This window comes from Amblyomma americanum, chromosome 4 (genome assembly GCF_052857255.1).
Source record: "Amblyomma americanum isolate KBUSLIRL-KWMA chromosome 4, ASM5285725v1, whole genome shotgun sequence".
In the NCBI taxonomy this organism is placed as follows: domain Eukaryota; kingdom Metazoa; phylum Arthropoda; class Arachnida; order Ixodida; family Ixodidae; genus Amblyomma; species Amblyomma americanum.
The window spans coordinates 197,176,272-197,198,995 of record NC_135500.1 but is presented as its reverse complement, the minus strand read 5'-3'; the positions used below and the strand labels follow the sequence as shown (position 1 = coordinate 197,198,995).

Genomic DNA, 22,724 nt, shown 5'->3' with positions numbered 1-22,724 from the left:
CGCTAGCCACACTACTCTCCATAGCTGACAACTGGCAGCGACAGCGTCGATCACAAAGCGAACGCCATCCATGCTCAGTTTCTCTGTACCCATTCCCGCGGCCTAAGGAAGTTCCTTATCACTGAGCCATGTTCCGATGTTTGTCCCACCACCACAAAGCTCAGTTCTGCTCCCTATGCCTGATGTATAATCAGCGTGTAGACGACAGCCCCACCATATTAACTGTTACCACATGTCCCGACTGCACGAGACAACTAAAAAACCCAGATGAAGAAGATCAATGCTTTCTCCTCTGCCTGTACTACGGCGGAGGTCATAAGACCACCGAACCCAGCTGTAAAATCAAGAGACAAAAAGACCATAAGCAAAAGAAACGAGCCTACTTACAACGCATCAAGTTACGCAACCAGTATAGCAGCATTATAACTTGGTTGCAGCGCACAACGCAACGTCGGCCGATTACCATGGAGAATAGCCCGCATTATAATCGCACGGACATGCGTCGCAAACAACGCAGACTCAGCAGCTTCAGAAGCAGAAGCAAAAAGACAAGCAGCCTAATGCACCGTTGTCACAGCCAGCGGCATTGGCAAATGCTGCTGATAGCTTGCAACGACCGGCAAGAAACCTGCGCGCAGCCCAGAATCTAAGAAAACGGTAAGCCAAGCACTCCCACTTCTATCCCACAGAGGGAAATAGAGGCCTTAGTGGAGGGCTCCGGAATAGTCTAGACCACCTGGAGTTCTCTAACGCGCAGTGACATCGCACAGGAAACGGGCGTCTGTTTGCGTTCCGCCTCCATCGAAACACGGCCGCCGCGGCCAGGTTCGACCCTTATAGACTGAGCCACCGCGGCGGGTTACCAACAGAAAAACGGGCGTCTGTTTGCGTTCCGCCTCCATCGAAACGCGGCCGCCGCGGCCAGGTTCGATCCTTATAGACTGAGCCACCGCGGCGGGTTACCAACAGAAGAAAAAATTCGGCAGAGACAGTTAAGACTGCTTACGTGTGGGAATGCAAAATCATACTGTCCCTGGGCGCGTATGACACCTCCCGGAACGCTGTGCGATAAACGGCTGCATTACATTTTAGGTTTCGTCTATGGGGGTTTAACGTCCCAAAGCGACTCGGGCTACGAGGGACGCCGTAGCGATGGGCTGGAAATTTCTACCACCTGGGGTTCTTTCACGTGCACTAACATCGCGTAGCACACGAGCCTTCAGAATTTCACCTCCACTGAAATTCTACCGCCGAGGCCGGGATCGAACCCGCGTCCCAGAGCCTGCTACGCCTTACCTGCAATGCATTACATGCTTTCACATACTACTGACAACGAGATGAGCTAAAATTATTTTGCATTTCGCCTCCATCGAAATTCGGCTGCCACATCCAGGATTCGATCCCTCGCCGAACTCCAATGCCAGTGAAACACCGTGGCGGATAGCAGCCTGCAGCTGGTATGTCATTATGCTTCGTTGCAGATACCTGCAGCTCTTCCCGCAAAACATCTTTTCATTCAAACAAAGACATGGCGACATGGTCAGGGCATATTACACAAATTTCCCGGTCTCACGAGCGACCACCGTCTGCCAGCTCGAGCCACCACGCGAGGCGAAGAAAAAGAGAACGAACGAGCCGAGCGGTCGTTCCGTTCCTGCTGCTGATATTGCACCCCGTTATATCTGCTGCGAATAATGTCGAAGCAAGGCAGCCATCGTGTCATGCAAGATACGAGTGAGGACGGCAGCTGGAAGACTATTCCTGCAGCCTTTCCGGCCGATATCCCACTTAGAAGAGGCGACGTGACATCGGAGGTGAGCGAGCGGGTCACCACCACGGACGATGCGGTCGGCCAATCCTGGGACGCCCGAGGCCTTCCGCTAACGTGGCCACCACCGCCGCCAGAGTCCCTCGACCAGTCCGTGAGGACCGCACGCTCCGAGCGGGGCACATGCACGGTCTCTCCCCTGTCCAGCTGCTCGTCCCTACATGTGTTGAGACCGCGGCCGGTGCACAAGATCGTCATCACCGACACCACGTGTCAGGCGTACGAAGAGGAGGCCACCTGCTCCGCCCAGGAGAAGAGCTCCAAGGTTTCGCACGCGTCCATTCCGAGGTATAGGCTTCGCAGAATCTTAGGGTATAGTAGAGAATAACGGCCCGGCCAAGATGCCCATGAGAGCTCCGAGACCATGTATTCAGTCGACGGCTTAATGCCCTCGATCTCTGAGTTGGTCCCCGAGTGCACCACCGCCGGTTTGCACGTTCCTAAAGACAACCTTCACGCCGCAGTAAACAGCGTTCGAACTGAAGGGCACAAAACCGCTGCGAGCAAAAAAGGCAATATACGACTACCAGTAGAGAACTATGCAGGGCGGCTTTGGTACATCGGCATTGATTTTTCTTCCTTGAAGGTATTGGTGAGCGCTACCAAAATACGGAAAGGGACGAACACACAAGACAAGCGCTTCAAGGATGCATTTCCAACTAGCCCCAGTTGTAGCTCTTTTGATTTTTCTTCGCACGTTTTCGTTCCGCCGCCACAATGATCCCACGCTTTGCTATGTGCTTCCCCTCAGGCATCTTTTGAAGCACTCTGTTTGCACAGCGCAATATATTTCGCAGTTAAGCACGAACTTTACGACGGAGCTATTGGTTACGTATATCGTCGCACAATTAGCGCGCGTAACACAGACAATTCGAATTACGCTCGGAACAGTTGCGCCTGACTGTCCAGTAAAGTGTCGGCGAAAGGGCACCGACTTTCTACTTCGTTTCTCAGTACACCCTGCCAGAATCTGCCGAAACTTAAGTGGAACCTATAGCTGGTTCCAGCACATAAGATAACGAATTCCTGTAGCATTCCGCATGTAACGGTTAGTGATCGGCTAACTCGCACCCAATGTCTTCGGCAACCTTAATTCCTGGTAACCCGGCCAACGTACTGTTCAGCCAGAAGTTTCCAGGTTATAGTGTCTGGTTTTCAACGGTATATCTTGGCACTTAAGATACCGATGAAGTTATCAAGGTTCTCAGTAGTTAGAACGATACTACTTCTACCCTCTACGGATATTCTTGAGCTTCGGGGGCGTTGTAATTGCCCGACTGTAGTGCTCAACAGCAGACCCTGTGGCCTGGTAACTTTTGACCGACCCTGTACGTCATCAAAGGCACCGACCAATCAACGATCGGTCTGTATAACGCTGTAACCATGCCACCTGTGCGGTCACTTCATTGGAAATACATTTAAACGCGTATATGAGCAGGTGGCCCGTTTGCGCAACCATCACGACCTCTCTGCGTGCAGGTACGAGAAGCACACGTGCCGGCTGGCCACCCTGATCGCCACCCTGCTGCTCCTGTCGGTGATCGTCGCGCGGCTGGCCAGCTGGCGGCCGAGCAGCAACTACTCGTTCTCGCTGTCGTCCAACTTCGGCCGCGTCGAGGGCGTGCGCGTGTTCGTGCGTGGCGGCCAGCCGGTGATACGCTACCGCGGCATCCCGTACGCGCTGCCGCCGCTCGGTGAGCGCCGCTTCAGGCCGTCGGTCCTCGCCAGAAGACTCGGTGAGCCGCCGACATCTTCTCGTGCCAGGAGCCACTAGAGCACATCGTTGTGTACCGGACATGTTAGAAAGCAACGGGGACGCAACGGCAGAGTTTGATGAGTGCGCCATAGAGATAGTGACAAAGAGAGAGAGAGAGAGAGCATTAGTTGTCAAGCTATGTCTATTCCGGCCTCTCCATGTGTGGAATGGCGTTCATTTCGCCCAAGAAGAGGACGGAGGAACGAAATGCGATGGAAGCTATCCTTGCGTCGTAAGTAAGCATCCATAAAGCAGTTTTTTTTTTAACGTGATAGCGTTAAAGGTTTCGTTACCCAGTGGATGCGGCGTCGGCGTTGTCCGCGTTGTGAGGAAAAAATAGGGTGGCGTAGGGTCGCCCCAAATGGCCACCCACCGGAGAAGCAACCTAGCTGAGGCATCTAGCTCGCGTGACCTTGTGATGTTATCACAACCTGCCCACCGGATTGTGAGCAAACTGATCACAGTGGCAGATGGCTGTTATATTAATCACTAGTGGCGACAGGTTGCTCGGGAAGAGCAACCAGGGTTGCACAAGCCACACCGGTGGCAGCACCTACCATCGCGGGGCAGTGCAGGGTGCATCCCTTAACCGCTCCACCACTGCGGAAGGAGTGGCGTGAGGAGTCCCAGGGACCTATGAATGTAAAGATGAGAATGGCCAATTCCGCATATATGGACATTAACTCATTAAGGCTGTCGCGTCATATCCTTAAGGCGGAACTTAAGTCTCTTTTCCAATTATTTAACGTTTAACGATATCAAACAAGCCAGATGCATCAAAACTGAGCTTATAACGCTGTCTTGTAATGTGCTCCTTGCTCAATTTACAAGAAAACCTGCAACAACGAATTTCATTTGGCAGAGCTACACTGCAGATCATTTAAGCTGTATGCGACAGCGTTCCTTGTTTGTCATGCATGCTTTTTTGTTTGTAAAAGCGTGTAATTTTCATAATTTAAACTTCCTTGTGAAAATTTTGGCACAAGGCATTTGGACGGTACAGCCTTTGTCAAAAGTTTAGAGCCCACGGGAGTTTGGTTTTGAGCTGTGTATATAGTGGGACTCCTGTAGCATTTGTTCACGTCCTAATTTTCGCAGCGGGGAGGACCAAATTTTTTCTCATCTTCAAGAGGTTTCTAATGCTGAGGATGCATAACGAACCACACGGCGCGGCCCCGATGCAAACCTCCTGGGCTCTAAACTTTCGACAAAGGGTGTACTATTGGAGACAAAAGTAACCGATCCCCTTCCGAGTTCCGAACCGTGCTGCACTTGGGTGCCTTGATGCCTGCTGGCCATCGAGACACCCTTTGCCGCACTGCATGCAAGCGCCATCTGACGATGCACTCCTGGTGTTGAGACTGGCATACACCTGGAGTGCATCGTCAGGGGGGCCAGTTACTTTTTTCCCCGATAGTACGTGTTATGAATACCGCCTGGATGCAATACCTCACTGGGATCTAATGTGTCCATTTGGTTTGGTCCATGTTGGTAATTGGTCGGATCCAATTGGAGTGCTGAATGAACAATTAGAAAAATCAGTTTATTCTAACTAAAAATTGCCAATACTTTTTTTTATTATTGGTTGCGCACTCCGCTTACACTCGGCAAGCTGGCAGTGTGCTTCTGTGATGCTGCCACTTATAGCAATTTTCCCTTAAAGCTGGTGGGGCTACACGCAACACTAACATATTTCACTGAATAGCGTGAAACCAACGCTGGTTTTCGTCGCGCGGATCGAACATGTAGCAACACTAGCGTGACGACACCCGTACACCATCGCGCACGTCAGTTTCGCTCGATCCTTACACGCTTTTTGCACGTCACAACAAATCTCTCCCAATCCCGAGGTCTTTCGAGCGTCTGCCTCGTCTCTTGTTCGCAGGGAGCCTAGAAAACTCTTCCCATGACCTCGCCATCACCACGATGGACGGATGGCACTCTTGTCCGCAAGACGGCGGTCCCGTGCCCCCGTGGCTGCTTGCGAGCTCGAAGGAGTTCTCCGAAGACTGTCTCCACCTGAATCTGTGGACGCCGGACACGACCTGCATGTTCCAGGGGCGCGAATGCGGAAACCGCACCGTTGTCGTCTTCCTCCATGGCGGCGATTTCCGCTACACTGGCAACAGGTGCGACAAAAAACATTAACCGCCAGGCTGCAGGTAAAACTTTTGCTTTGTGCGAAGAAATGTGAAGTGTTTTTTTTTTCGCTGTTATCCTCGGCAGTAACAGTGAACTTACTCACATTTGACGCCTTCGTAGGTACACGAAAACTACTAAAGCAAGCGATGCAGGAGGTTTATGGTTTATGGGTTTTGGGGGTTAACGTCCCAAAGCGACGCAGGCTATAAGGGACGCTGTAGTGAAGCGCTCCGGAAATTTCGTCCACCTGGGGTTCTTTAACGTGCACCGACACTGCACAGTACACGGGCATCTAGAATTTCGCCTCCATCGAAATTCGACCGCCGCGGCTGGAATCGAACCCGCGTCTTTCGGGTCAGCAGCACAGCGCCGTGAACACTCAGCCACCGCGTGAACATTAAATTGTATTCAATGCAAGTACAGGAACGCACAAGATCGCGGACCAGCTCTTAACGCACGCAAACGTGCAGGGCGTACGACGGAGCCGTGCTGTCGTCCCTGGGAGACGTGGTGGTGGCCATACCCAACTACAGACTGGGCCTGCTGGGCTGCTCGGTCGAGCCGGGTTCCGGCGAGCACCTGGGCATCGGCGACCAGCTGACCGCGTTGCGCTGGCTCCAGGAGAACGTCGGCCTCTTCGGCGGCAACGCGTCCTCGATGACGCTCATGGGGCACGGCGCGGGCGCAGCCTCGGTGGGCCACTTCATGCTGGGCCAGTACCCAGAGGTGGCCGACATCCGGCGCTACGTGATGCTCAGCGGAAGCCCCTACGCCAGGTACTCTGGTCTAGGGCCTTGTGCTGTTTCTCAGAGGGACTTGTTGCTGAACTAGTTGGTGCATGCTCATGGAGAACATTCCGGAGCGAAAGGGACTCACACCGAGGACACGGGACAGGCGCGTTCTGTGACACAGAAGCAGTCGTAGTACATGGTGCATGCACGTGGAGATATCCTGCCGCGAACAGGAACGAACAGGAAGAGGACGCTGGACGGGTAGAGGTACTCGCTGCTTGAAAAGTGTACACCTGTAGTTTCGCTCCTCACCTGGCGCCAACTGCCGGCTCTGTACAGCATGAATAAGTGTGAAAGCGCGAGCAGATGTCCAGGCGTTTAAGTATTCGACGAGACGTTATTATTAGTTCATCAGTGTTTAGCGATTGTGCGTGCAACGGGCCTGCAAAGTTGTTATCGTCGACACTCTAAACCCACGCTCCTGCCAGACTTTCTCGAGGCAAGGATTCGAACAAAGACATTGCATGGTTGACCGCGCACCAGTGAGAGTTATCCAGGAGGGTTGGGAAGTGGCAGCTCTAGCGAATACCCCCTACGCAGTCAAGTGACTCTTGCAGTGGGTGGTCACGTGAGGTTCAGTGGGGAGGGGGGCGCTCAAGATCAGCTTTCTTGGAGAAAGTTTTTGAGTATTGGAATATTGTAAAGCACTCTCATGGAAATATTGAAGGTAGTGGTCCACTCTTCCGATGCGTAGCAGTATCTTTCTTTTACAGTTTTTCCATCGCCCGCAAGACTGCTATAGACAACCAATAGGGAACGTTTTTTTTACGATGGCAAAAACTTCAATAGCAAAAAAATGCAAGCCTGCCGATGGGAGATCTGCGGATATATTGATTGTGTGAAGAAGAAGAGAGGCATTAGCTTAGCCGCACTGCCATCGCTCAGAGTGAAAACATGCTGACGTCTGGACATACCAGAGACTGCTTCGCCGCCGTGGTTTCGCCGCTGTCTGAGCGCTGACCTAAGCCCCGTTACAATTGTTATAGTTAAATCCTACAATTTGTGAAAAAAATTGCGCTCATAAACTCTTTGCCGTTGAAAAATGCTTTTGTCCAGAATTGCTGGATATGATTCAGTTACCGCTTCCGCTTCTTCGCCCCAAAGATAACCGAAAAGTCGCGCTTTTTCTTTCCGTAATTCCTTAATTGGCGTGAGACATCGCAGCTTGAAGCGGTGCCAGTCTCTCTTAAGCAGCTGTTGCTATGGTGGCTGTGTTTCTATGCGGTACTTATTACACAAAGGAAAACAATGTCGTTCGTACAGCCATCCGCATCACTCTTGGCCAGGCTACTTTAAACATTTTGCATGTTTTGACCCATACTAACTTTCCTCAAGGCACCACAGAGCCGGAACTTTTTTTTTTTGCGCTTGTATGACAAGGTGACAAGAACTTACGCATTGACTCAGTTCCGTCTATATCGTGTAGTGGGCTGTGAATGAGGGTGGAAAACTTCGCCCGCATCTACAAGGACTGTGTCGATTCCACCCAGGTACCTGGAAGATCCGGCAGTGACGTTGAAGAAACTGCGCATCCTGGCTCGTCGGCTGTACTGTGAAGCCGAGGACAACACCTCCTTCGTCGAGAACGAGATACTGTGCCTCCGAAACCAGCGGTCGGCAGTGCTTCAGCGTAGGCTAGTCGGACTCAACGGCGATCTTCTCGAAGCTTCCAGAAGCCTGGACGATGCGACCGACGACTTCAGACGCGCTCCCGATCCGCAGTTGGGCCGCCAGAAAACACTGCTGCTAGGCACCGTACCGGACGAGAGTTTCTTCTCCGTGGACCGCCTAATGAAGAAGTTCGCGGAGCCCGAAAACTTGCTGACCCGGTGGCTCAAGTCGCAGGGAGTGCGCGACCCTGGCGCCTTTCTGCACGAATACGAGGTAAGGACCAGCACTTCCCCGAATCTGTAAGCGAAACGTTGCCAATTTCAGGTAAAAAGACGAAGTTCCTCGTATAACTGTCTTCTCCAAGAGTCGGACAGATCCAAACAGCTCCGGTAAATATTTGGAACAATGAAAATTATGGTTTTTCGAGGAAAGGTATAGTATCTGCTTCACTTCTCAGTTATGATGATGATGATAAAACTATTTCGACAACGCTCAATTGTCAGATCGTCGAGTGATGTCAAGTTTTCTTCTCCTTCACCTGGACCTTGCATGAGGTCCTGTGAAGTGGCATGTTGCGACTTCCAAAGCTCGATGCACGGCCTTTTTTGTTGGATTTGAGGGTCCGAGCTGGCCAACGTATCCTCACACTCTGCTTGGTAAGACAGGCCCGTGGGATACGGATCCCCAGGGCATTCGTATAATATATTAGCTATATCGGCCTTGGGATGGCCACAGAATCTGCATATTGGAGAATGTGATCCAGTGAAAACTTAACTGCGCCTTGAGAGAAGGAGCAATGTGGAGAGTGAAAAAAGGGAGAGAGAGAAAGAGGCGCCGTAGTGGAGGGCTGAGGATAAATGTGGACCCCCTGGGATTCTTTAAAGTGGTGTACAGATATTGCACTATACACGTCACGGACGCCTTGCATTTTGCCTCCATCGAAATGCGGCCACCGCAGACTTGTAAGGTGAGTTGCCCGGGTGAGTTGCCCGCGAGCACTGCATGCTTTCTGCCTGTTTACGCACGGTTGCGGCACAAATTACACAAACAACAGCGACAATAGAGAGGGGGGGGGGAGCAAACAGGTATTCGGCGGGTAAATATGATGAAAACGATGATTTTAGACATGTACTGCGAGGGGTATACTATTTTGAACATTTTTGGCTAGAGGCTTCGGGGATGGCCAAGTGGCAATTTTTTTTTGGATTGTAAAAAAATTTAATTTCGAACAGTTTGAGGGACTTTACGGCCCTTGCAACGATGACCAGAAGGTCTTTGTTCCTGGCGGCGTCTTCGGCCAGTTGGACGACCTTTGTCCAAGTCTCTGGATCGGAGCTGAGTAGGAGAACCTCCCATTGGTCAAGCGACTATACTTTTTGCCCTCCAGGGGGGCAACAGGGCATTCCCAAAGAACATGGTTGAGATCCGCTTTGTCGTTACCTATAGCTTGCACTCGTTTGAACATTGTCCCAGAATAAAGACTACACACAACCTGATTAGGCAGTGTATGAGTTTGGAGACGGCGACAAGAGGTGGTCTGACTCTTTGTCAAAGATTCAAAGAAAAAAAAAAGAGTGGCGACAGCCGAGTGGTCTGAGGCATAGGAAAACGATGCTTCTCTGTTGCCGCCAGCGCTAGTCGGAATCTAGCTCGGGACGATGTTATTGCAAAGTTTTCTCTACCGGATACCATTCGGACGGATAGTTTCGGAATGTCTTCGAAATGTTCGGCTTCATGTTCGGCATCAGGTTCGCCGTGGTTACCGGAAGAGCGAGTAGTGTAGCTAAAAGCACTTCAGGTTTAAAAAATCCCACGCCACTCTTTTGTACAGGCCGCCGCGGTGGCTGAGTGGTTATGACGCTCGGCTGCTGGCCCGAAAGACGCTGGTTCGATCCCGGTCGCGGCGGTCGAATTTCGATGGAGGCGAAATTCTAGAGGCCCGTGTGCTGTGCGATGTCAGTGCGCTTTAAAGAACCCCAGGTGGTCGAAATCTCCGGAGCCCTTCACTACGGCGTCTCTCATAGCCTGAGTCACTTTGGGACGTTAAACCCCCATAAACCAAACCAAACCAAACTCTTTTGTACAGGGCGAGCTGAACAGCACCAACGCCACGGCCGTGTGGAGCGAGGCATACGCGGACGTCAAGTACCGCTGCCCCGTTCAGCTGTTCGGCGACACAATGGCTCGCCGAGGGGTGGACGTGCGCCGGTTCGTGCTCGGCGTGCCGCCGTCGTTCAATGAGGCGACCCACTACGCGGCCCTGCGCTTCCTCTTCGCCGAGCCCAGCGCGCTGCGCGGGGAGGGCGCCGACCTGGGCCAGCGCATCGTCGAGGCTCTGGCCTCCTTCGCCAACACGGGGCGAGTGCTCGCTTCTCGGAGCCTTAATTGCAGCTGTGCAGCCGCGCCGTACGAAACGCGAATGCGAGTTCGATCTAGGACGCGGATTCTATCCCGGCCTCGGCGGTTGAAGTTCGATGGAGGCAAAATGCAAGAAGCCCGTGTGCTGTGCGATGTCAGTGCACGTCAAAAATTCACAGGTGGTCGAAATTACTCTGGAGCCCTCCACTGCGGCACCTCGTTCTTTCTTCGTTCTTTCTCTTTTCCTTCTTTCACTGCAAGAGTAGTTAATATAGGCAGCGAAGCGTTGGAAGTTGTAAGAGAACGCATCTAGGTATATGGCAGGTAGTGACCGTAGATCCGGATCATGAGAGTGAAATAACTGGAATAAGAATAATGGAGTGGTGTGCTTTCGGCAGGTACTCGCAGATAATGAATCGCAGTTTACCAGTATATATCCCTCGAGAGGAAAGTGTATAACTGCTGTATCTTACCGGTACTCATCTTTATGAGCAGAAACGTACGTGGAGGATAACGAAAAAGTTGTACTTAAACTGAGGACAATGCACTGAGCTATGGAAAGGAAAAATGGTAGCTGTAACATTAAGAGACATGAAGAGCGCAGAGCAAGTCAGCGCACAAACGTGAATAACATCCTCGTCGAAATCTAGAAGAAGAAATGGCCATGGGCGGGGCATTTTATGCGTTGTCAAGATAACTGATGGTCGTTAAAGCAGCCATGAAATGATATTTACTTAGGTCAGGAAAAGAGGACGAGCGATCGGTATTGCAGCATCATCACCGCACCGCAAACATTTTTAAGCTATAGCTTCAATAACACCGAAGATATCAGCGATTAAAAATGGTGCCCCTCCTCTCCCCTCATCTAAAACACGCCGACGCGCCAAAGAAAAAAAAATCATGAAAATAGGTCGCGACTGCACCCGGCTGCGTTACATCCCGCCCACGTCAATTGTGGGCACGCGGAAACCAGCTACCGGTTACGCGTTCTCCTCCTTACAAGGTAGCCACCCTCCGAATGGTTTTCATGGCAACGCACCCACCACTTACACAGACGGCTCACATTGTATTACTAAGACGACTGCGCGAACCTCAGTAGAGGACGCTTACCACCTGTCGCTGTAAAAAAAAAAAAAGACTGCTCGTATGGTATGACATGGTATGGTATGGTATGGTATGGTATGGTATGGTATGGTGTAGTGTGCGTTGTTTTGTGTTGTGTGGTGTAGTATGGTATACAGTGTGGTATGGTGTTGTGTGGTATGGTATGGTATGGTATGGTATGGTATGGTATGGTATGGTATGGTATGGTATGGCGTCTGTTCTTAAACGTCCCAAAGTCACATGGCCTGTGAGAGACTCGTAGTGGTGGGCTCTGGATCAATTTCGAACACCTGGGGTCGTCAATCTGCGCTGCATCGCACAGCACATGGGAGTTTGTACATTTCGATCCAACCGAAATGCGTCCACCGCAGCCAGAATTTTACCGCACACCTTTGGTTTCAGCAGCCGAGAGCGAAAGCCACTGAGCCATTGTGGCAGGTCAACTGGTCCAGTAGAGTGGAGAGCTGTGCGAGTCGGTTCATGATTGCAGAAAGAAAACCAGCGCAAAGAACGGAGACACAGAACAGAAACACAGGATGACGCTGGACTATCGAGTGCTTTTATTTCAGTAACGGTCACATTTATACCCTTCAGTATCAAACCACGCTTGCGCACACATGACAAATTTATAAGAAAAGGTAGATTGCAGCATCACAGACAACCATTAGGACCGCAATCATTGTGCAACACGTTTACGTTAAAGAGTTCAAAAATCTTATTCCTTTATCGAATAGGCTCACTGCCGTGTCACTTACACATCGATCTGTTTGTTTAACGATATGGTATGCCTCTAGAATTTCGCGCTGACTCTTTACCGCGCCCAAAAAATGTAGTCTTCTTGAAGAGCGGAGTGCACTTGTGCTTCCTGCAATGTTCAGGCAAATTCGCCCCGTCATCTGTGGAAAGCTACCTTTCATGTTCTCTGAGCCGGGTGTTAAGACAGTGGCCAGTCTGCCCGATGTACATATTCCCGCAGGATAAAGGTGTATACAGTACACTACCTGGGTGGCACAGGTGATGTATTTGAACTCATGATTGACCGTGCACTGTGAAATTTTACTCTTCCTATCGTCAACTGACAAGGTCAACTGACAAGGTTTACGCTATAGCTCTCGCCTGAATTTCGCGACTTGCGCGACAAGCAGAAAAGTGGTGTTTTTTCCTTGCAGGTCACATATGATAAAATTCTGATTAATTAATATTTATTATTAAAAAAAACGTTCTCTTCACTGAGATTTGGTAACTTAATTGCAGCGCTAATCAGTACAGGGAAGTTTGCGGGGCTCCGATATAGCCGCATCTGGCGCGATTGAGGGTTAAATGGAGGTCACTAGAAGTGGTCTTTGCTCCGCTGTGTACTTGCATGACTGATTAACAGGATGGTGCTCATGACTCAGGTTACTTGCTCGTTGCAGCCCTTATCTTCTGTATACTTTTTTTATCTCTTGATGATGTCTACAGACATCAAGAGTTGACGTCTGTAGACATCAGCAAACGTCGCATTGCAGTCTGCCGCTGTAGCGACGTCTCTTCTGTCGGCAGGAAGCTCCCGGCCACCGCAGAAACATGGAGGCCGTACAGCGCAGGCTCCAGGAGCGCGATCTTGACGGACGCGAAGACAGTCACGCCAGTTGTCCTGGACGTCGACGCTTGCCGGCACGTGCGTCTGCACCAACGAGCTGACACTCGCACGTCGACAAAGTTAAACACGCACACGTCTGGCGCAACCCTGGCGGCAATGTCCGAGCCAAAACCCCGCGTCGAAACACGGCAGTGGGCTTCCGAGAAGTACCGGATTTGACGAGCGACGGTGACTGCATATATACAACTATGCATGTCCAATTCGTCCTCTACCCAGCTTATGCAAGAGATCACCGCAAGGTTTATTTTTCAGGAACTTCAATTTTAACTATCCCCTATGTTTTGGACTTTAGGCATCGATTCCAGGATGATCAATGATGGTGTTATTGCACGAGCCGAAATTTCACTACGGCTTTCGGAGAACCGAAATGAATAAGAAGCCGCGGTGAAAGTAATTTCACGCTGCTATCCCAATGCTACTAACTACTGGAGAGAAAGTGTAGTTAAGTTACCTGCGAGTATGGTTGATATGGATCCCGGGAACAACCAGTAGATGAAAGAATATACGAATGCTACCTCAAAACGTGTATTTAATGTCAAGCGTCCTGTTCGCACCCACGCCATAACTTTTTGTACCTCTTATGTTCTTGTACGAGTGCCTGTTCCTTTATATTTGTACTGTATATATTGCCACATCCCCTCCTCAATGTATTGCCATCTTGGTGATGAATGAATTAAACACGTATTCGCAGACATGCCTCCATGGATTCATTTTTTGAGGTGCTTTCCGAGAGTTAAGAGCAGTAACCACTGCGTAATTTTAGTGTGGAAGCACTGCTACGGTGCCCCACCCCCTCCGCCTGGAATCTGCTGTCAGGGTGAAGTGAAGCTTAGTGCAGCTCTCCCAGACGGTAAACAAATTAAGGCACAAAGCTAGGATCGAGATAGCGAGGGCAGTAGACGTATGGTGGCGCTAGGGTCAACGATAACGTCAATATAGCGTGGCCACGCCGAGGTCCCGAGGTCGCTAGCGCTCTTATAAGGACCTTGTTCGCTTGCGGAAGTGACTCTTCACTCCCGAGAAATGCGCGCGTGCGCGCTTTGCCAGACCGTTAAGTACGCTCCCGGCCCTCAAGAAGCCATAATTTGGAAAAGCTTTCATTATAAAAGCAATGAGGCAAAATCATCACTGCATACCCTCGTTGCTCGCATCAGACTGATCGTCCGTCCAATTTCTTTGTCCTCCAATCGCAAGGGATATATTCCCTGGTTATTTATAGAGCCCTTCGTTTCTGTTTTCTTTTCTCGAATTCAGGGTGTAAAATCGGGCGATATTGTTCGAGCTTAAACTGCGTACGAATAGGGTTATTCAGCAAAAGGTTCTATTATTCGGGTTTTGCCCGGTCATATTTTGTAGGAGAAAATTCACTAAGTGCTCGTTTTCTTGCGGGACAAAATAATAATAATAATAATAATAATAATAATAATAATAATAATAATAATAATAATAATAATAATAATAATAATAATAATAATTGGTTTTTTGGGAAAGGAAATGGCGCAGTATCTGTCTCATATATCTTTGGACACCTGAACCGCGCCGTAAGGGAAAGGATAAAGGGGCTCTATTTTTTGCACAGTGCACGTTTTGCAAACAATATATGGAAATAGCACGTTGCACTTCGAACCTTTTTTAGAACCGGTTACAGTTGAACCTCGTCATAACGAAGTTGAAGGGGCCCGGCGATTACTTTGTTATAGCCGTAGCTTCGTTGTAGCCAGTGTTGACCGAGCTTGCAAGGGGAATCGTCATTCCTTCGTTATATCCAATATTTCGTTATAAACCGTTTCGTTATAACGAGGTTCGACTGTTATTACAGATTTTTCGCCGCGCCCATTACCATCTAATGCGCAGCGCTCATATGCCCGTGAAGCAGCCATCTGCCTTTATTTGTACACTGAGGCAGCATTCATTAAATGTCAACTTCGTCATTGTAAACACAAAATAGCCTTGCAGCAGGTCGCCATTAGCGTGGATTTCCTTGATACAGTAGTGTCATTGAGACGTCTGGTCAGTGTCTGTGCTTTGGCTTCTTGTTTCCGAAACTTATTGTTCGAACTTTGCCTCAAATTGAGCACCGTCATTAATAAAACCCTTAAGAGACGTTTAAAAAATGAACGTTTGACTGAAAAGCCCCTCTCGATGTCAGCACAAGGTGTCCGCTAATTTACTTGTGGTGGATTCTTTTCAAGTAAAAATCGGGGTAAACCCGAGAAATTTGCTCGAGATGCAAAAATTATGTGAAATCGGACTTCCCCGAGGACGAAAGGCAAAGTAAGTGCGTATGTACACGGAGTCTCACGAATAAAAAAAAGCAAAACAAAACGACAATATATAGTGGTATAGAATATTTTAACCACTATACTGCTGCGACGCCCAGGAGCCAAAAACGAAGCCAGGACACGGTAAAGAGATCACGTGATCGATGTGATTCCATGACTTCGCCAAATTTTGCGGCCTCATTTGAACGCAGCAGACTTCCACCTGCCCAATCCAAGTTGAAAGCTGTTGCATTTGGGTTGCAAGCCCCAAGGGTAGCGTTGGCCTGGCGGCCTGGGGCAAAGCAGGAAACATCCGAAGGTCCCGGCAAAGGATGAGTCGACTGGCAACAGAACAACTTGTTTATTCTGGCATCTCAAAAGAGCAGCCGGTCAGGGCGACCACGTTACTCGCAGGAAGAAATCGAAGGCTCTCGTTGGCGTCCGGGGCAGCCCCCTTTATACCCACGGAGTCGAGGGCAAGAGGGAACGGCTTGGGAAGAGTCATCCGATACGGCGACGCTTGAACATGTTCAGGCGTGACGGGCGCGTCCGCCAGGCCGGCGCCGGTCAGACCTCCTCGCCTCCCAGTTGGGAGCTCCTCTCCCCGGCTGCCGCGCTTTGACAAGCGTGGGCAAAACATGCACACACACACACACGCACGCACGACGACACGTGGCACTGAAACCTGCCTGGACGCGCTTGGCGGGAGGCGTTGCGGCAGCGATGAACGAAGCCGCGGCGTCCGTTGCATCCGCGCCGGCTATACCGCGCGTCGTAGGTAGGCGAGACGTAACAGACCGCCCCGCCGGGAGAAGGAGATCCCGATGGTCAGGGGACTGCATCCGCTGTCCAGAGGGATGTCGCTCGATGATGCTCGTAATCGAAACCGATCGTCCCTCGACGTTGCTTGAGCGCAGCGCACAGAGAAGGCCTCGTTCTCGGGTTCAGGATCACATAGGACACTGTAAAGTCACTTCGGGAGAGTTGCCATTTTTGTGCTCGTTCCCAGCAAGCGTTAGATCTACGCCGAAACGCAACCGCTCAGTCAGCAAGCACGAGACAACCCTCACTAAGCTCTGCCAGGCTCTTTCCCCTTTTATACTACTGCCTAGTTCCTTACAGTAGTCAAGCAGCACTCAGAACGCGTCCACAAATTGGAAAATTGCACTAGAAAGCACATAATCACTTAGAAACACTAAACAAAAGCAATATGTTAAAAATCCTGCCTCAGGAAGAAAACATCAGTAACAAACAACTTTGAGGCGGATTCCCACGTTAGGGGCTTCGACTTAAGCCATCGGCGTTACCGTTGAGACTCCCCTTTTTGTAACGCACCTCAAAGGAATATTGTTGCAAAGCTAGGCTCCAGCGCAGGAGGCGGCCATTTTTGGGAGAGATGTTCTGCAGCCATTGGAGAGGGCAGTGATCCGTCTCAATGATAAACCTCGAGCCGGCTAGGTAGCATGACAATTTCTGAACGGCCCACACGAGACACGCACACTCTTTCTCGGTGGCGCTGTACGCCTGCTCACGACAGGTCAGCTTACGACTAGCATACAGGACGGGGTGTTCCACTTCTCCATTGTCCCTTTGGCACAGTACAACGCCCATGCCTCGCTCACTAGCATCGCACTTAACAACGAACCCTTTGGTATAGTCTGGCGATCGTAGTACAGGCTGGCTTGTTAGGGCGCTCTTTAGGGCGCTAAAAGCTCTCTCCTTTGTCTCGCTCCAGACGACTGTTTGGGGCTCTGTTTTTCTTAGAGCATCCGTCAGGGGAGCCGCGATATCGGAGTACCTGGGGATGTACCTCTGATAGTAGCCGGCGACACCCAAGAACGACCGAATATCGGTCTTCGTGCGCGGTTGCGGGAAGTCTCGCACAGCGGCCACCTTTATTTCAGAGGGGCGGCGACGACCCTGTCCAATCACGTGACCGAGGTAGACAACCTCGGCCTGTGCTAATTGGCACTTGGGAGCCTTGACTGTCAAGCCCGCTTCGCGCAGGCGGGTTAGCACTGCCCGCAAGTGTGCCATATGCTCAGACCAGGATGCGGAGAATATCGCTACGTCGTCTAAATACGGTAAAGCAAATTCTTCCTGTCCTCGCAACACTTTGTCCATGAGGCTTGAAAAGCAGTATGGCGCGTTCTTCAAACCAAAACTCAAAACTTTAGGACGGAATGTTCCCATTGGTGAAATGAACGCCGCATACCTACTAGCCTCTTCTGTAAGTGGAACTTGCCAATAACCCCTGACAAGATCTAGGGTGGAAATAAACTGAGCGCTACTAACTTTCTCAAGGCGCTCCTCGATGTTAGGGATCGGATAAATTTGATCCTTAGTGATAGAATTAAGCCTGCGGTAGTCGACGCAAGGACGAGGTTCCTTGCCCGGTACCTCAACTAAAATCAAAGGGGAGGTATAATCACTCTCACCTGCCTCAATAACACCGAGCTGTAGCATTTTCTTTACCTCAGCCTCCATAATATCGCGCTGGCGGGGTGACACCCGGTACGCCTTGGACCGTACTGGCTCTGGCGAGGTAAGTTCTATATCATGAGTAAGGACAGAAGTCCTACCAGGCCTCTCAGAGAACTGACCTTGAAACTCTTGTAAGAGTTGGTGTAGTTCGGTTTTCTGCTCAGGCGACAGCGGTGATTTAATGATTAAGTCACTAATGACCTGATCAGTGTCTTCCCTGTTCGTCACTGAGCCTAGTCCCGGAAGCTCGACCGGAAGCTCTTCTAACTTTCCCTTGTCGGGCATTTCCTCTCCAGTACCTGGTGCCTTCAACGCTACAGGCTCCATTTTATTCAGTTCGGACGTGCTCTGAATATCAGCTTGCTGCGCCTCCGACCCTTTCTCATTGTTCGACAACGTCGGCCCCGCAACTACCGCCTTTGCAGCGAGCTCCCGAACTCTCGATCTGGTTAAGGCCTGAACGCTAGCCTCACCAAACAAAAGACCCTTCTCGCGCAGGAGGTGATCGGACCGGTTCGAAAATAGGTACGGGTACTGGGGGGGCAGCATAGATGACACTGCTGCCTCCGTCTCAATTGCTCCGAAAGGTCCTTCAATGAGCACTTTTGCTACGGGCAGACACACGCTGTGAGCTTCCACGGCTTGCTTGATCCATGCGCACTCGCCCGTGAACATATCGGGTTCTACGTAAGAGGGGTGAACTACATCCATTGTAGCTGCGGAATCACGAAGCACTCGGCACTCTTTCCCGTTCACGAGGAAGTCTCGCATGTAAGGCTCGAGAAGCTTCATGTTCTCGTCAGTGCTGCATAATGACAAAAACACGACTTTTGTTTTTGTTTCTGGACACTGCGCCGAAAAGTGACCCGGCTTCTGGCACGTATAACACACGCGCGCTTGCCTCGCCTCGAACCGCTTTCTGCGTTCGGCTTCGGCTGCCGCCGTCTCCTTACGTTCGGTCGGACTGCTTTCACTCGCATCCGCACTACGCGTGTCCCCCCTTGCTCTCATGGGTGTGAACTTCGGCCTCTCAGACTTGGAGCCAAATTCACCCTTTTGACCGTCCTTAGCTCCGCGAGCCCGACGCGTCACAAACTCCTCGGCTAGCTCGGCGGCTTTAGCCACTGTACTAACGTCTGGCCTATCCAAGACCCAGTACCGCACGTTCTCAGGTAACCGACTATAAAACTGTTCCAGCCCGAAACACTGCAGAATTTTCTCGTGGTCACCAAACGCTTTCTCTTCTTTGAGCCACTCCTGCATGTTTGACATAAGCCTGTAGGCAAACTCTGTATATGACTCATTTCTGCCTTTTTCATTTTCCCGAAACTTCCGACGGAACGCCTCCGCTGACAGCCTGTACTTTTTTAGCAGACTTGATTTTACTTGGTCGAAATCCTCTGCCTCCTCTCTCTTCAAGCGAGCGACTACGTCGGCCGCCTCGGCGGGTAACAAAGTGAGCAAGCGCTGTGGCCACGTTTCCCGAGAGAACCCCTGCTTCTCGCACGTTCGCTCAAAGTTAACCAGGAACAAACCAATGTCCCCTTCAAGCTTAAACGGCCGCATCAGGTCAGTCATTTTGAACGATACCCGTTCTCCTGCACCGTGTGCCTGACTTCCATTACGAGCGCGTTCCATATCTACCTCGAGACGCTTCATTTCCAAAGCGTGTTGACGGTCGCGCTCTTCTTTCTCTTTCTCTTTTTGTTCTTTACGTTCTCGCTCCTCTTTCTCTTTTTGTTCTTTACGTTCGCGCTCGTCTTTCTCTTTTTGTTCTTTACGTTCGCGCTCGTCTTTCTCTTTTTGTTCTTTACGTTCGCGCTCGTCTTTCTCTTTTTGTTCTTTACGTTCGCGCTCCTCTTTCTCTTTTTGTTCCCTCTCCTCAATGGTCTCAAGGCATTCCGACAGCTCGTCATCCTCAGCCTCCAACTCAAGAATCGCCCTTAGCAGTTCTGGTTTTCTGAGTTTGTCTGAGACATCAAGACCCAACTCTCTTGCAAGCTCCAGCAATTTCGGTTTGCGCAACGACTTCAAATCCATGGCTGCTCCGAATGCTGCTTTCTCTACTGCCTACTATTGTCTTGCCGCAAACTAACCCGGCAGCAACGACAACCACAATTACCAGCTCTGTTTCTGACACTAACAAAAGCCTGGCAAAACTCAGAAGAAGAAAGTCCCGCACTCACCAAACCTCGCAGCCACGAATTCAGCGCAGTCGTTCCGCTGCAGGCAACCAGTCATCACACAGGGCTCGTTGCACTGCTCCCGGATGGTCGTTGAGCTGCTCAGCATACAGTTGACCGCATATCTTCGCTGCTGGCCTCCGTTGTCGGGATCTCACCGCTGGCAACCAGTTGTTGCATTTGGGTTGCAAGCCCCAAGGGTAGCGTTGGCCTGGCGGCCTGGGGCAAAGCAGGAAACATCCGAAGGTCCCGGCAAAGGATGAGTCGACTGGCAACAGAACAACTTGTTTATTCTGGCATCTCAAAAGAGCAGCCGGTCAGGGCGACCACGTTACTCGCAGGAAGAAATCGAAGGCTCTCGTTGGCGTCCGGGGCAGCCCCCTTTATACCCACGGAGTCGAGGGCAAGAGGGAACGGCTTGGGAAGAGTCATCCGATACGGCGACGCTTGAACATGTTCAGGCGTGACGGGCGCGTCCGCCAGGCCGGCGCCGGTCAGACCTCCTCGCCTCCCAGTTGGGAGCTCCTCTCCCCGGCTGCCGCGCTTTGACAAGCGTGGGCAAAACATGCACACACACACACACGCACGCACGACGACACGTGGCACTGAAACCTGCCTGGACGCGCTTGGCGGGAGGCGTTGCGGCAGCGATGAACGAAGCCGCGGCGTCCGTTGCATCCGCGCCGGCTATACCGCGCGTCGTAGGTAGGCGAGACGTAACAAAGCTTAACCACCATCCAATTTCTGCAGCTCCCAGCGCAACGAGGACACCACCGAGTCGAGAACAAACACAAGAAAAATAAGTACAGGTAAGATGCTCAGAACAAAACAATACGAGGGCATAAGGCAGCGGGTATAGCACGTGGCCGTATACAAGGTAGGTGGGAAGAGAATATTACAAAGATTAGCAGAGAAAGGCAGAGGGGAATGTGCGAGGCATGAGATAACGTTTGGCGGACGTATAAGAAAAGCAGGTAAGTGGTGAGGCCTTTGTTGTGCAATAGACGTGATACGACGGATGACGACGATGAAGCATTCAACAAAAGAAATAGATTGACTCTGGTGCGTATTAACTGCACCCAAAGGAAATCCAGTGCGAGTCACTATTAATGACGCATGCCATCTCTGAAAAGCGTGTAGTGTATCGTATTCGCTTTGCACATGATTTAAGCATTCTAGCTTTTAATCGTTACTTAGCGCGAGTGCGCCCGACAAAACTGCGAACGTTGTTTGGAAGCAGCCTTGAATGGCGGATGCGGAGAAAAAGAAATGGGGGGGGGGGGGGGGGTCACTTGGTCTGATGCGGATGAAATGCGATGGCATGGTTCTTGCACTCGCCAGTTTATTTCAGTTCTGATTCTATTCCAATTCTGAGTTCATTGTCTTTCATTCCCCAGTCTATTCCATTTCTTGTGCTATTCCGATTGCAACTACATAACTACGTAAAATGTGTCACATTCATAGATCGCGCTGAGACCTCAAACCAGTATACCGGCGCAGTTGGGCAGCGGTTAAACGACGCATCACTGCATAGGCAGGTGGCTGTCACCTGCCTATGCACTGCCACCGGTGGGGCTTGTGAAAATTCAAAATGGAAATCGGTTTTTGGGGAAAGGAAATGACTCAGTATCTGTCTCACATCTCGGCGGACACCTGAACTGCGCCGTAAGGTAAGATATAAAGGAGGGAATGAGAGAAGAAAGGAAGAAAGAGGTGCCGTAGTGGAGGGATCCGCAATAATTTCCACCACCTGGAGATCTTTAACGTGCACTGACATCGCACAGCACATGGGTGCGCGACTAGGATTCCTGCGACCAGGATCCTGCCGCAACCAGGATTATACTGGTACCAGTATAGCTAAACGCCACTGTGCCACCGTGGCGCGTCATCTCTCTCACCTTTATTACTGTGTCTACAGTATACTGGAAATCAAAGGCAGATTAATTTTTCCTAATGGTGATGGGGCTATGCCTTATCGAGCGGGTTGCTACAGCATTACTAGGCGAAACCAAATAAAAAATGAAGAAGATGATGATGATGATGACAGTGATGATAAGACTGCTTGCACACTTCTTGTTTATAATAGTCGGATATAATTCATGAGCGAAGCAGTAAATGCCCCTCAAGGGAAGACCTCCAGCCAATGGCGTCGACTGATTGTCATGACACACTCGGTAATCCCCCTAGACCTGCTAACGTGACACCACAAAGTATGGCAGATGAAAGAGGATCCACCAGAGTCTAATCGAATTAACCGCGGCATCATGAAAATCGGTAGACACGATTGGCTGGAAGGCCTGCTTTGATGGGCATCTGCCGCTTCGTTTCAGAGTTGTACCCGAATATAGTGCAATCGTTTCGCGCTCAGTCTAACTCCAAGCGTGTTTTTAGTGCCTGCAGTGCTTCAACACGATGGCAAGACGGGCGAGTTGGTGATACATACTTCTGGGAAAATAGCGCAAAAGACGAAGACAGCAAAGAAAGGAAACAACAGGACCAGCGCTACCTGCTGACGATTAAGCGCAACGCTCTGCCAGAGGCGCGGACGTAAACTATAGAAGACG

General features: G+C 50.7%; 1 protein-coding gene across 1 annotated transcript; it reads left to right on the top strand.

Moving 5' to 3' along the window:
- Positions 1-1,721: 1,721 nt before the first annotated feature.
- Positions 1,722-13,391, top strand: LOC144129956 (acetylcholinesterase-like). The gene is made up of 7 exons (XM_077664009.1): positions 1,722-2,116; positions 3,308-3,564; positions 5,470-5,713; positions 6,197-6,502; positions 8,008-8,401; positions 10,215-10,486; positions 13,133-13,391. The coding sequence occupies exons 1-7, from the start codon at positions 1,722-1,724 to the stop codon at positions 13,389-13,391; spliced, it is 2,127 nt and encodes a 708-aa protein (XP_077520135.1).
- Positions 13,392-22,724: the final 9,333 nt, after the last annotated feature.